Source organism: Scyliorhinus torazame, chromosome 8 (assembly GCF_047496885.1).
Source record: "Scyliorhinus torazame isolate Kashiwa2021f chromosome 8, sScyTor2.1, whole genome shotgun sequence".
NCBI lineage: Eukaryota > Metazoa > Chordata > Chondrichthyes > Carcharhiniformes > Scyliorhinidae > Scyliorhinus > Scyliorhinus torazame.
The window spans coordinates 34125843-34141138 of record NC_092714.1 but is presented as its reverse complement, the minus strand read 5'-3'; the positions used below and the strand labels follow the sequence as shown (position 1 = coordinate 34141138).

Below are 15296 nucleotides of genomic sequence, written 5' to 3'. Positions count from 1 at the left end.
TTCACTACTGAGAACATTTCTAATTCTGAATTCACCAAATGATCAAGAGATAGTCTTTTCATGGCAGAAATAACAACAGTACACCTGCTCTGTCTGGCTTCAGCTACAACACTAAAACAAAACCAAAAAAAACACAGCCACACCCAAGCTTTTCTCAAACTGAAACTAAAAAGCAGAGCCAGAGCTCAGCTCCACCCACACTCTGACATCACTGCAGTAACATGAGCAGCCAAACATTTCTTAAAGTGACATTCTCAGGACAAAGTACAGGGCTGAGTATGAGGTTTCACTTGGCAAACTCTGTCATTTGATCTTCCATCACTGATTATGTCAACTGTATGTTGACACATTTAACATTAACCCTTTATCTATAGTCGGGATTCTGGTTTGTGGGCTTTCATATTTTCCATTATACAGAATATCAATAAATCTTTTTAAAATGTCCCAGTTAAACACGGACCTGTTGCTACATTATGATAATTTTAAGCAGCAGTCATTTGGAGTAGGAACCCTGCTTCTCCCCTGAATTCAGTTGTGTTGATGCCAAACATGATGCTTTGACAAAAGGTCATTGTCATGATATTCAGGTAAACATCATGGTACAAACATACATACATACTGATGGACAGATCAACGGACCAATCAACATACACCCAACATCACAGGCAAGAGCATACACACTACAAAACAGGGAACATGACACTTCCCGGGCATTCCAGCAGGAGACAGCTCAGGGCACAGAGCTCACAGCAAGCCACTCAGACATCCACCATCTGCTGAGTGCCACTCTAAGATAGTATTAAGAATAGGTCCACAGATTCTAGGGTTATGATCGAACCTCAGTAACCAGTTTACCACTGTAAATAAATGTTAGTAATAAAACTGAGTTGTACCATTCGCAACCGTGTTGGTTCGTCTGTGTAGCAGAGTACCCAACACATCAGTCACCTGGACTCAAAACGTTAGCTCTTTTCTGCTGCCAGACCTGCTGAGATTTTCCAGCATTTTCTCTTTTATATTGATGCCAGTCTCTTGAGATTGGATTCATCAGAGATCTTTCCTGCTCTGTAAGATTCAGTGCCATGCCATCAGGGAACAATTGCCGTTGTTATTTACAATCAATTTTAGCATGAGCAATCACGTAGTCTGCTTGTACGAAACAGTTTAAAACTGGATGATAATACGAAAATGGCAGGGGAAGAATAGTAAACTCACATGGAATCCTAATTTCTCCTTTAGAATGGCTATCTGTAATGTGACCAAATGCTTGGTTTCCAGTCATGTTGCCTATGATGTTCGTCTTGGCTGGATGGTAGTGCGCTCCTCTGAGTAAGAAGGTTGTCAATTCATGCCCCACACCCGAGATTCTTGACGTACAATTGCGGCTGATACTTCAGAGTCATATTAAGGCAGGCTCTACCTTTTGGATGTTATCAATCGGGCTTTGTTGGCATAATGTAATGGAAACAATGGATATTTTATGTTGCTGAATTTCCCATTCCCGGCATGATGCTGTGTGAGGGAGCAGCGAGTGGGAGCCCCAACATATTCGACGGTGGAGGAGGAAATTCCCAAAGGTTCCTTGTAAAGTTGTCTAAGAGACAGCACACATCACAAGGTTTGCTGGTGGACAAGGATAAGAGTGGTCCTAGAATGAATGTGCTAAATTGGGGGAAGGCTAATTATAACAATATTAGGCGGGAACTGAAGAACATAGATTGGGGGCGGATGTTTGAGGGCAAATCAACATCTGACATGTGGGAGGCTTTCAAGTGTCAGTTGAAAGGAATTCAGGACCGGCATGTTCCTGTGAGGAAGAAGGATAAATACGGCAATTTTCGGGAACCTTTGATAACGAGAGGTATTGTAGGCCTCGTCAAAAAGAAAAAGGAGACATTTGTCAGGGCTAAAAGGCTGGGAACAGACGAAGCCTGTGTGGAATATAAGGAAAGTAGGAAGGAACTTAAGCACGGAGTCAGGAGGGCTAGAAGGGGTCACGAAAAGTCATTGGGGTTAAGGAAAATCCCAAGGCTTTTTACACGTACATAAAAAGCAAGCGGGTAGCCAGGGAAAGGATTGGCCCACTGAAGGATAGGCAAGGGAACCTATGTGTGGAGCCAGAGGAAATGGGCGAGGTACTAAATGATTACTTTGCATCAGTATTCACCAAAGAGAAGAAATTGATAGATGTTGAGTCTGGAGAAGGGTGTGTAGATAGCCTGGGTCACATTGAGATCCAAAAAGACGAGGTGTTGGGTGTCTTAAAAAATATTAAGGTAGATAAGTCCCCAGGGCCTGATGGGATCTACCCCAGAATACTGAAGGAGGCTGGAGAGGAAATTGCTGAGGCCTTGACAGAAATCTTTGGATCCTCACTGTCTTCAGGTGATGTCCTGGAGGACTGGAGAATAGCCAATGTTGTTCCTCTGTTTAAGAAGGGTAGCAAGGATAATCCAGGGAACTACAGGCCGGTGAGCCTTACTTCAGTGGTAGGGAAATTACTGGAGAGAATTCTTCGAGACAGGATCTACTCCCATTTGGAAGCAAATGGACGTATTAGTGAGAGGCAGCATGGTTTTGTGAAGGGGAGGTCGTGTCTCACTAACTTGATAGAGTTTTTCGAGGAGGTCACTAAGATGATTGATGCAGGTAGGGCAGTAGATGTTGTCTATATGGACTTCAGTAAGGCCTTTGACAAGGTCCCTCATGGTAGACTAGTACAAAAGATGAAGTCACACGGGATCAGTGGTGAGCTGGCAAGGTGGATACAGAACTGGCTAGGTCATAGAAGGCAGAGAGTAGCAATGGAAGGATGCTTTTCTAATTGGAGGGCTGTGACCAGTGGTGTTCCACAGGGATTAGTGCTGGGACCTTTGCTCTTTGTAGTATATATAAATTATTTGGAGGAAAATGTAACTGGTCTGATTAGTAAGTTTGCAGATGACACAAAGGTTGGTGGAATTGCGGATAGCGATGAGGATTGTCAGAGGATACAGCAGGATTTAGATTGTTTGGAGACTTGGGCGGAGAGATGGCAGATGGAGTTTAATCCGGACAAATGTGAGGTAATGCATTTTGGAAGGTCTAATGCAGGTAGGGAATATACAGTGAATGGTAGAACCCTCAAGAGTATTGAAAGTCAAAGAGATCTAGGAGAACAGGTCCACAGGTCACTGAAAGGGGCAACACAGGTGGAGAAGGTAGTCAAGAAGGCATACGGCATGCTTGCCTTCATTGGCCGGGGCATTGAGTATAAGAATTGGCAAGTCATGTTGCAGCTGTATAGAACCTTAGTTAGGCCACACTTGGAGTATAGTGTTCAATTCTGGTCGCCACACTACCAGAAGGATGTGGAGGCTTTAGAGAGGGTGCAGAAGAGATTTACCAGAATGTTGCCTGATATGGAGGGCATTAGCTATGAGGAGAGGTTGAATAAACTCGGTTTGTTCTCACTGGAACGAAGGAGGTTGATGGGCGACCTGATAGAGATCTACAAAATTATGAGGGGCATAGACAGAGTGGATAGTCAGAGGCTTTTCCCCGGGGTAGAGGGGTCAATTACTAGGGGGCATAGGTTTAAGGTGAGAGGGGCAAGGTTTAGAGTAGATGTACGAGGCAGGTTTTTTATGCAGAGGGTAGTGGGTGCCTGGAACTCGCTGCCTGGGGAGGTGGTGGAAGCAGGGACGATAGTGACATTTAAGGGGCATCTTGACAAATACATGAATAGGATGGGAATAGAGGGATACGGACCCAGGAAGTGTAGAAGATTGTCGTTTATTCGGGCAGCATGGTTGGCACGGGCTTGGAGGGCCGAAGGGCCTGTTCCTGTGCTGTACATTTCTTTGTTCTTTGTTTCAGTGAACTTTTGCAATGCATCATACAATACAAATATGCAGAGTGTATATTTGGGGTGTGTGAACTTTTTTGTGTTTAGATTAGTGAGGGAAAGCAGTAAATGCAATGATAAGTGTCCACATGTGTTCTTTCCAGAGCAGTAACTTCAAAAGAAAAATAAATGTCTCTGTACTGTAATCTGAGTAAGGTTGGTTCCATTATGCAAAGTAGCAACATTACAAAGATTCATTTACAACCTACCTGGGAGTCGTTCAAAGGGTCATTAATTCAATAGCAATAGTCTAAAAGCGGGGAAACAAAGGGAATGGTTTTTGCCTTGTACTGGTCCTGGTGCAAGGTTTTGGTTTGAGGCCCCCATGTTGATATGGTCGAGATCATTACTTTATTAATAGATCTGTAAGCGGACTCTGACTAACTTGGGCTCCCCTAGCAAATTCACAAGTTCCACTCGGCCTGATGCCAACCCTGAGGAACATCTATTTCATAAACCTGCAGTCAGGCTTAGCAGTGCCTAGTGTTGGGAATTAAATCAATGAAGGTATTCTGTGGTGACTGTTGATGTGCACACTGCACGTGCGGCTAGACACAAAGTAACAGTGATAGTTTTTTTGCATTCCTGTGGAAATCATACTGAGCATTCCACTACATTGAATCCACTTCAACCAGCATTCCATTTTTAAATTACAGTCTGTATTGAGATGACTGCAGCACTCAACCAAAACACTGTCTCTGGATCATTAGATTTGCTTCATTGGAAAGCAAGGCAGGTGTGTAGAGTTAAATTTTGCAATTGGGAACAAATGGATTTAAATAGGTTGGCAGCTCACTGAAATTTCAGGCTAATGTGTTAAGTACTTAATGGATTACAGCTAAATCTGTGGGGGTGGTGAGGGGGGAGTGGATCAGTGAAGTTGAATGTGGCTTGAGCGAGGGAGTGGCTTTATATCTACAGATGGGTGTTTATTTATCACTTCAGTGTGGAATGATGGGCTGAATGGCAGCTTTCTGTGCTGTACCTGTTCTGTTTTTTGCCAATAGAGAGGGTTCCCAGGGGCCTCTAAGGTGGGGGGGGGGGGGACAGAAAGATCAGGGTAGCCAGACAAGATGGCACCTTGATCTGTGAGGAGATCCAGATCAGTGTGGGCTGTTGGCCAGTGCCTATGTCCGCTGCTAATATCCAGCTGCAACTGGTGGCTAGGGGATTCCTCGAGAGCTTGCCCTCAATTGGTTTGCTTCCTACTTCCTGCTTCCACCCTGCCTATGGTCTGTACTTCAGGCTGCCAACATGAATGAATTGGCCACTCTGTGAAACAACCTACAGAGAAAGGTCTGAGCATCTCGGTCTCTATTCCTAGTGGGTAATGAATCTCTGGTCCATTCTTTCAGTTTGACCCAACGCTCCTGCCAAGGAATTAACACCACATCTGCTTGCTCAGTGATCAGAACCATCATTTCAGTGGTCTAGTAGGAATACCACTGGACTACTAAATGCTCTTGTGGACATGATTTCAAATTCCACCAGAACATCTGGTGGAACTTAAATCCCAAATAATAAATTCTGGAACTGAAATCTAGGCCGTGATTCAGCAGATTCTGGCAGAACCCTGGAGGTGCCTAGGTGCTGGGGAAGTGCCAGGCTACCACTCTGCCCTGTCTCTGACTACCTGAGTGTCTCCAATGGACTGGGAGATCTTTGTGTGGACCACTGAACGAAGCCCTGGCGAGGTGTCTCAGGCACAGCCAGGGAGTCCCAGGTGCTGGGTGAATCCAGCGAATGCATATTTAAATAAGCTGTAAGGCTCATTTGAATATGTTGATTTGGATCACGGCCAGTAACTGCGAGATCCAGATCGCCACGTCTCCTTCCCGAGATTCCATTGAATCTCACGAGACGTTTTGTGGATCATGATTCCCAATGAAGGCTTTTTGTGAGATTCAGCAGCCATTTCCCGACACCAAGTCAGGCGCGACGAGCCGCTGAATCGCGCCCCTAGTCTCAGTTGCATCACGACTATCAACATTTGTTGGAAAATCCAACCTGGTTCTTGAGGGCTCTAATGCCCTTTAGTGAAGGAAACCTGCCATGCTTGCTGGTCTGGCCAGATCTACAACAATGCAGTTGATTCTTAACTGCCCTTTGAAATGGCCTAGCAAGTTCAAAGATAATTAGCAATGGGCAACAAATTCTGGCCTTGCCAGTGACACCCACATCCGATTTAAAAAAATAAAGAAAATAAATATGCAAACATCTTGTGCTACAATTCAGGAAAGCTCATCAATTAAACATACATAGGAGTGTGAAGTCCTAAACAATTTTTTTGTGAAATGAATAAAACTTAAATCAACCAAAACATGTGTTGGTGGAAAATACAAGCTCTCAGCAAGTTTTTATTTTCAACTGGTTCATCCTTCAATGAGGACAATAGTAAAAATGTAATGCAAATACTGTTGAAGCATTTACCTTGTACTTATCAGGACAAGAATATCAAATTTCAAAGGAAGCAACGATTTATGCTGCATGAGGAGAGGATGCTAATTGGTTGGCAAATAAAAACATAAGAACTGGGAGCAGGAGTAGGCCATCTGGCCCCTCGAGCTTGCTCTGCCATTCAACGAGATCATGGCTGATCTTTTGTGGACTCAGCTCTACTTTCCGGCCCAAACACCATAACCCTTAATCCCTTTATTCTTCAAAAAACTATCTATCTTTATCTTAAAAACATTTAATGAAGGAGCCTCAACTGCTTCACTGGGCAAGGAATTCCGGAGATTCACAACCATTTTGGTGAAGAAGTTCCTCTTAAGCTCAGTCCTAAATCTACTTCCCCTTATTTTGAGGCTATGCTCCCTAGTTCTGCTTTCACCCGTAGTGGAAACAACCTGCCCCCATCTATCCTATCTATTCCCTTCATAATTTTATATGTTTCTATAAGATCCCCCCGCATCCTTCTAAAGTCCAACGAGTACAGTCCTAGTCTACTCAACCTCTCCTCGTAATCCAACCCCTTCAGCTCTAGGATTAACCTAGTGAATCTCCTCTGCACACCCACCAGTGCCAGCATGTCCTTTCTCAGGTAAGGAAACCAAAACTGAACACCGTGAACTCTATTACACTAACAACTCATTGAAGATCATCAGCCAAGCTCACAGTGTGGCTCATTTACATGTGCAAGTAGCTATATATATATTAATGCAAAGGCCCTATCCTTTCCAAACAGAAAGACCATGTCCATGCATTGTGCCTTTCAACTAACTCATGTTGGGGAACAGCCATTCCCCGGTTCATTCCCCATGGCAATACATTGACCAAGAGTCAACCCGCCTTGTTTGAATTTAAACAAAAACTTGGCAGCCAACTGATTCCTGGACTATTCCCCATGGCAAGCCTCTGTTGACCAGAGTCCTGAAGACTCTCTTCTTATGTAGTATAAATTGTTGTTCCCTTTACAATTTGGTATTCTTGCAAATCTGCCCTGCTAAGTGCAAGATAAAAAGCTTCAACGACATGCCTTTTTTCCCCAACAATACTAAAGTTCTGTGCAGAATGAGATGTGTCCATAGGCTAGTATTGACAATAATATATATATATTTTTAAAGCCTTCATTTCAGTGGAAACTTGAAAAACTGATTTCATGGCCTGAAACCAAATGTGAACACGAGAGTAGGATTAGACCATTTAGTCCCTCAGATCAGCGGTGGCTCAGTTAATAACACGCTTGTTTGAGTCAGAAGGCTGTAGGTTCAAGTTCCACGCCAGATAAGTTTAGTGCTGGTACTCGGGTACAGTACTGAGGGAGTGTTGCACATTGATGTGCAGTCTTCTGCCTCACATTGGAGCAGTATGGTGGGTTAACTGTGTCAAGATGAACAAGGTAGAATAGTTTGCAGAAAGTGATCAGATGGATTCAGACATGCAGTTTGACAAAAAGCGGGTAAGCATCTGGGAGGTGACGAGCGTTGAAGGACTTTGGAGAGGAAGGGGGGGCAGTTTGGGCAGTTGGGCGGATGGGCAGTTTGCAAGGGTGGGGGAATCCATTGATTTTTTTTGAGATGAAGCAGATTTAGAGAAGAGGGGGAGCAGCAACTGAGAGGAGAGTGCCAGAAACACACTCCACTAACATCAGCAGGAAAGAAATTTGAATGGTCAGCAGTTCCATTGGGATTTAAATAGAATGAAGGAGGTGTGGTTTGAATAAGATCAGCTTGGAGAGTCTATAGGCAGATAGAAACTAGACAGCGATGTGAGCTCAGGACTAGTGCAAGGGGGAACCTTGGAGGAGGTTTGGCCTGCTAGACTAGGTTAAAGATGGGAAGGGGCAGAGCAGCTGATTGGTAGCCTTACTCTTAGTGACGAAGAAGCCCATGAGCTCCTCTTATTTATTGGACATACATTCAGATATAAGGTTTCACATTTGTTGTATGTGTTGCAAAGCACATGATCTCCAGGGCGAGGTTGAAAAACCAGGTTTTAACATCCCAGGGAGATTATCTGGGAAAATCCACTCTGATCCATCTGGGCAACTAAAGTCAGTCCAGGAGATCGCACTGGCCGTGGATTCCCTGCAATACCTATCATTTGGAAGCGGTTGTGTTCATCCCAGCCAGAAACAAGTCCAGGTCTTGTTTTAAGGAGTTCACTGAACCGGTGTTCATTGCATGAGATCGATTCCTGTTCCACAGGTTACAGAGAGAATAACAATTCAGTATATTACCAAAACATAGGAAAAATGAAAATCACTTATTGTCACAAGTAGGCTTCAATGAAGTTACTGTGAAAAGCCCCTAGTCGCCACATTCCGGCACCTGTTCGGGGAGGCTGGTATGGGAATTGAACCGTGCTGCTGGCCTGCCTTGGTCTGCTTTAAAAGCCAGCTAATTAGCCCAGTGTGCTAAACCAGCCCCTGGTTTACACCATCCACTAGATTGTAAACTTGGTTATGTCTTTAGTGACCAGAATCCTTCAGTGACTGAATAAAGTGGGGGAAATTTATATCACACCTACACAATTGTGTATGCTGTAGAAGCTGCTCACCTCGAAGGTCAAAGCTAAACTCTATGGAGGTATATTATGCAATTATCTTCCCATCTGTTGAAATGCCTTGTGACTGGTGTTGTTCATCAGGTATTTCCTGTTTGGGTCTGTTGAGCATGAGAAGTGGATACATTTCTTAGCGGGCAACAGTTAAGCTTGTTGCAGTTAGGATGGGAGTGCTAGATGGAACAGAGCGTCTGGTGATATACGTGCATTTCCGGTTCTCTGGGAAAGTGTGGTCAATTCCAGCCCCACTCATCCCGGAGTTGCAGAATAAGTGAATTAGCCAATAATTATTACAAAAGTTCCCAGTCTTTGGCCCTTGGTTGCCCAATAAATACAGTCGCCAGGTTTGTAAGTTTAAAGACAAATTACTGTTTATTTTGAATGAGAACTATATTGAAATATGCAGTAAATACAATTGGATAACAACAAGCTAGTACCTACTATCCCCTTTAACTGAACCAGCTTCTATCCACACACACACACACACACACACACATACAGACAAGACAAACAAAAACAGAGGGGAATAAGGATGAAAGTCAAAAAGAGTCTTTGCTTCAGATGGTGCTCTTTAGCACAATTCTTCACAGTACGCTTGCTGATTAAAGTCTCTGGTTTGCATCTGGTAATCAAGAACAAAGAAAAATACAACACAGGGAACAGGTGCTCCCGGTAGTTTAGAAAAATGCAGTTCTCACAGGCAGCAGGCTTTCTGGAGAGACACTTTATTTCTCATCAAACTGGGCCTTCAGCTCAAGGTTCGCAATCAAGCTCCGCAGTCTCAAGAAGCCGCACCCTGACTTGCTGCAGAGAGAATCAGCCCTCACAGTGGCCTTCTGGAGAGAATTAGTTGAATCGTATTTGGAGAGAGTTGGATCTCCATCAGGTTGCCAGAATCAAAACTGAAACCAAACTGGACAGTGGGAATCTGAAAAGTCTTCCAGTGGAATAATATCCAATCACCACCTATTACCGGGCAGAACACAGCCTTTTGGGCCAATTCATTGGCCACCAGCCAAATCAATCAAGCCGAGTCCCAGCCAATCTCTCATTAGTTCTGGTTGGTTTACCGATTCTGTATGAACCAGCAGAGACTAGCACATTGACCTCTCCTGCTGTTGAAATCTGCTGTTTGAATTAAAGGCACATGCCACTGCTTGCTTCTGTTTGAATTAAAGGCACAGGCCGCTCCTTCCTTCTGCTTGAATTTAAGATACAGGCTGCCTTAATGACACATGTCCATGAATCAAAAATGTAACAGCAAAAATAAAGGAAAGGGGAAATAAACAGGAAGGACCCTTACAATGCTTTAAAATAATACTTGAAGTGAAATTAAGCTCACCAGTGTCGAAGGGGAGGGGATACTCCAAGCAGCTGGCCATCTAGTGACTTAAGGAGATCTTCTCTTGAAGTGTACGTTGACTGTTTCCTGGACTGTTGTTGGTTTGATTTTTCTTCTAGAAAGGGTTTTGTATGCTGTATTTTCATCCACCTGCCAAGAGATTGTGCACGTGCATGACAGCTTCTGCCCCTATTTTCTTCATATTCACTTCCTGGTGGACCTAACCTTTTGTTCGAGTTTGATAAGTTTTGCATTTGTTATTTGGAAGTTAGTCTGATGTTTATGCAGGAATAAAAGCAGACAATATTGGAAGTAATCGGGTCAGCCAACATCTGCTCAGCGGAGCAGAGGTAACATTACAGGTCTTGATCTTTTGTATCCAGGAATGGTTGGTAAGTTTGACGCTTGGAAATGCAATTCTGTACTGTCTGATTAAATGATTTGCCGTAGTCGTGTAACTTTACCATGCGGCACTCTCCCTCTGTGGGCATCACTGGCAAGGTCAGCACTTTGTTGCCCATCATGAATTGCCCTGGAGAAATCAGCCACAATCTCCTTAAATGGCGGAACAGGCTTGTCTCTGCATTGCGATAAAAGCAAAACATCGATTATTGCCTTTCCCCACTTTCACAATATAAGTGGGGTGGATTCCACAGTTAGAACCCAAATAAAGCACAAAACTGCTCCGACATAAGTGGTTCAGTAATAGTAAAGAGACCATTTCAGGCAATAAGTTATGCTTCCTGAATTTTCGTGGAATTATTTTTGAGGAATCAACAGGGTTGTGGATGCTTCAGTGGTTAAATGTATTTTTGGAAAGGACTGGACTAAGTGAAGTTAATATTTTAATATAAATATAGAACTGAAGTAATTGACATTGATTTCTTCTCTGGGTGATTTCTGTTTTACGTTGAATACAATGCATTTGTTCGAAAGTGGTCGCTCCCACTCACAGCCGCTCCCCAATGACAGCTGACATGGTTGCTGGCTAAATCTGGAGTCTCTTTCTTGACCCCGGTTCTGTTTGCATCACTGGGACGGGAATGCCAAAACAGACACTGGTGTGTTTAAAAGGTTCAAAACTGGGTCACCATTAACTTTTAAAATAGTCAATAATTTACATGTCTCTTTTTACTTCTGGAAATTATTACCTAGTTACCAGCATTATTTTTTTTTTTGTTGGTGCTGGCAGGACTGGGGTTATGTAGCTGGCTGTGCCTAGCTATAATTCATTTTCTGTCATGAGGGTAAACAAATCTTCATCTGATCGCAAATACGAAATGGCGTGTCTTTATTTATTTCAGACAGTTTCCAAAACATCTGGAGGCAAAATGGAAATGATTTCACTTGCCAAAACGGAATACGATTATGCTTACAGCCCTCTTAGTCGTTTACAATGTTTTCTAAGCTCAATGGATGTAACACTGACACCAGAAAACATTAATATTGTCTATTTCCAAAAAAATCTGTTAATTACAACTCTTATCTGACCTTTTGACCAACTCATCTGTGTTGTGCCAGATTCCCTTTTAATTAATTGTGCTTTTAATTTTATCATTTCACCTTTTATAATTTATGTTCCACTTCGTATTTAGAGTGATGGTGTGATGAAGGAGACATTAATTAATCGGTAACCGAGTCTACTTCCTGTTGTCCTCTGCTCAATTGTAACTTTTAGCCATTAGAGTCTCGTTATTTGGGGAAATTTGAACTGTTGACTTCTAGTTTGCATTTGTGCTTTAGTCATTTGCTCTCCTTCAAGTGTTGTCTTTTTGATCTTCTTTATCTGCAGGCACTCCAGAGCAATTTGAAGTACTCCCTTCTACCAAAACGTCTAATCATTGGCAAAAGACTTGCGCAATGCTTACACCCGGCACTTCCCATTGGTGTCCATCTGAAAGCACTGGAAACCTATGAAATCATATTTAAGATTATTGGGACCAAATGGCTGGCCAAGGACTTGTTCTTTTACAGGTGCAGTAGATAAAGAACTATGAGATCAGGGGTTCACTCTACTCTCAGTTGTAACACTGAAGTCTGTTCCAGTTGTCAGTGAGTTGGGATAGTTATCTAGTTCCTGACCAGCTACTGATCACTCTTGGTACAAGTATATAGTCACAAGGTTTCACAGAGTTTATGAAATCATAAGCACAGCATTGCAATACTTCACAAAGGTGTGGATTAGTCTTTTCACTTTCGGGCACCAGCTCTTGACCTCTGATTGACTGTGGCACTGTCCCTTGTGCGGTTGATTGAAGTCTGTCCATCTTGTTGCATTGTGCACCTAGCTACTGAAAGAAATGTTGCTTATTAACACTTGCTGGCAACTACCTCCATGCATGGTCAGTGGTATCCTCTAGGTCTGATTGGGTCAAACAGCACATGATCAGTCTCTGAGTGGTGATATGGTGCATGATCAATGTCTGAATGGTCTCATTAGGGTGGAGATCATCTTGCTGATTTCACTTCTCAATAACTCCTAACTGGTTCCCTAAGATGTCAGTCACTGTGGGAACATCCTTCTGTTTGTAGCTTTTTCCTGTCAGTTTATTAGGTTTATAGCTTTTCCACTAAGATAACAGGCATCACAAGGTAATTTGTGTGTCAGCTTATTTGTAATAAGAGGATGTATGTCGCTTCCTAATTGATTTCCTTTGGGACTCATCTTGGGCATTTGAACTTTCCATAATACCTATATTTAACTTATTAGCGACTTGCTGATGTCTGAAGCAAGTTATTTAAAAGCAAATAATTATAAGTACAAGAGATGCACACAAGCATACATTCATAAGACAGTTACAAAATTACTACAGTTCATATAAAATCAATACATAAAGATTGGTGTGCTAAAGTTGGGGAAGCAGTTGACACATTACGAAATACCATGCTCTATTGATGCATTGCAGGCTCTTAAGAAATAAAAGTCACAAAAGCTGCATAACTACAATAAAAGCAAATTACTGCGGATGCTGGAATCTGAAACAGAAAATGCTGGACAATCTCAACAGGTCTGGCATCATTCAGATTCTCAACGTTAGCTCCGTTCTCTCTCCACAGATACTGTCAACTGCTGAGATTGCCCAGCATTTTCTGTTTTTGCTGCATAACTACAACACTTCGTACAGAAACTGATAATAAAATCCACAGTAATACACCAAATCTGTTGTATACTTGGAAGCAAAGTGACTATTTCTCTGTCAGGCACTTGACAAAGCGAACATGATTTGTGACATAGAACTGTAGTTTGAGACCTAAAGCTATTTCACTTAACCTAACAGACTTTTGAGAGGAATACAGCATAAATATCAAACCATGGCTCCTCCTAAAGCCTCATATTTGCAGTATTTGCTTTCACAATTAAACTATGAGGGACTTCACATGTATCCTCTAATCAAGCCCTAATATGTAACCATGATTCTCCCCTGTATTTGTCCTGTGGAAAAACAATGAGATGTAGCCATACTTTGGCTGAAGGCAATACGGCACACACCACTTCTCAAGTAGGAATGTACCTAAAGAGGGCGCCTTGCAGAGTTTAATACCATCTTGTGTTCATTGATTAATATACTTTGATTCCTTGATAATTGAACATGATTAAACCAAAATATTAAAATTATTCAATACAGACTTGTGCAAAAAGCCACAGGTTTTATTTTCTCCAACAAGAATAGAGGATGCTGGAAGAACTCAGCAGGCCTGCCAGCATCTAACAGGAGAGAGGGAGAGACAAGAGTTTTAACGTTTGAATTTGTGGGCCCTTCGTTCGAACTGAAGGGAGGCAGAATGTTCGAGCAAAAGAAACTGCAACAAGTAGCAACTCAAAGAACAAACGCCGGATGGCCTGGTGTGAAGGGGGGGGGGGGGTTGTTTTGAATAGAGGCAATACATGTATGGGATATTTAAAAAAAAGAGATGGGGTTTAAGATGGAGGAGCAAGGTCAAAATCTAAAGTTGTTGAACTCGAAAGTAATCCTGAGAGCTGCAACGTGCCCAACCACAAGATGAGATGCTGTCCTCCAGTTTGCGTTGGGCTTCACTGGAACATTGCAGCAGGCCAAGGACACGCATGTGGGCATGAGAGCAAAATGCTGAGTTAAAATGGCAGGCAACAGGAAGATAGGGGTCATGCTTGTGGACTGAGTGAAGGTGTTCCACAAAGTGCCCGCCAAGTCTGCAGTTAGTCTCCCCAATGTAGAGGAGACCGCACTGGGAGCAGTGAATACAGTAAACTTAGTTGAAGGAGGTGCAAGTGAAATGCTACTTAACCTGAAAGGAATATTTGACGCCTTGAACGGTGAGGTAAAAAGGCAGGTGTTGCACCTTCAGTGATTGTATGAGAAGGGGATGGGGAGTTCGGGGTGATGGAGGAAAGGACCGGGTGTCACGGAGGGAGTGATCCCTGAAAAATGCTGACTGGGGGGTGGGGGGAGGGGGGGAGAAGAGGAAGAGGTGGCAGAGAGAGGGGCCGATGTGTTCAGTGGTGGCATTATGCTAGAATTGGTGGAAATGATAAAGGATGATCCTTTGAGTGCAGAGGCTGGTGGGGTGAAAATTAAGGACTAGGGGAGGCCCTATCATGGTTCTGGAAGGAAGGGGTGAGGGCAGAGGTGCGGGAAATGGGTTGAATCTAGTTGAGTGTTAAACACAGTGGGAGGGAAAGCTCGGTTAAGGTACAAGGCAGGCATGTGAGAAGGACCATTTTCGAAGGTAGCATCATCAGAACAGATGTGACTCAGATGGAGAAACTGAGATGGAGAAACTGGGAGAATGGGATGAAGTCCTTGCAGTGAGCGGGGTGTAAAAAGCTGTAGTCAGGGTAACTGTGGGAATCTGTGGGTATATAATATTTGTGGTCAGCCTATCACCAGGCAGGTCAAGGAAGAGCATGTCCCAGATAGACCATGTGGAGGTGAGAGAGGGGCGGAAAGATTGATTAAATTTTACCAGGTAAAGACAAGAGCACAAAGCGGCACCGATATAGTCATTTATCTACCGGAAACGTTGTGGAAGGAGACCCGAGGGGGACGGGAACAAGGAATGTTCCACATACCCCCAAAAAGA

At 43.2% G+C, this 15296-nt stretch overlaps 1 protein-coding gene across 3 annotated transcripts in view; it reads left to right on the top strand.

Moving 5' to 3' along the window:
• Positions 1-15296, top strand: part of dop1b (DOP1 leucine zipper like protein B) — a 176303-nt gene that overhangs the window by 50525 nt on the left and 110482 nt on the right. For all 3 annotated transcript variants that reach the window (XM_072513343.1, XM_072513341.1, XM_072513342.1), the window contains exon 3: positions 12028-12209. In XM_072513343.1, the coding sequence (XP_072369444.1) occupies positions 12028-12209 (182 nt within the window). The remainder of the gene's footprint in view (positions 1-12027; positions 12210-15296) is intronic.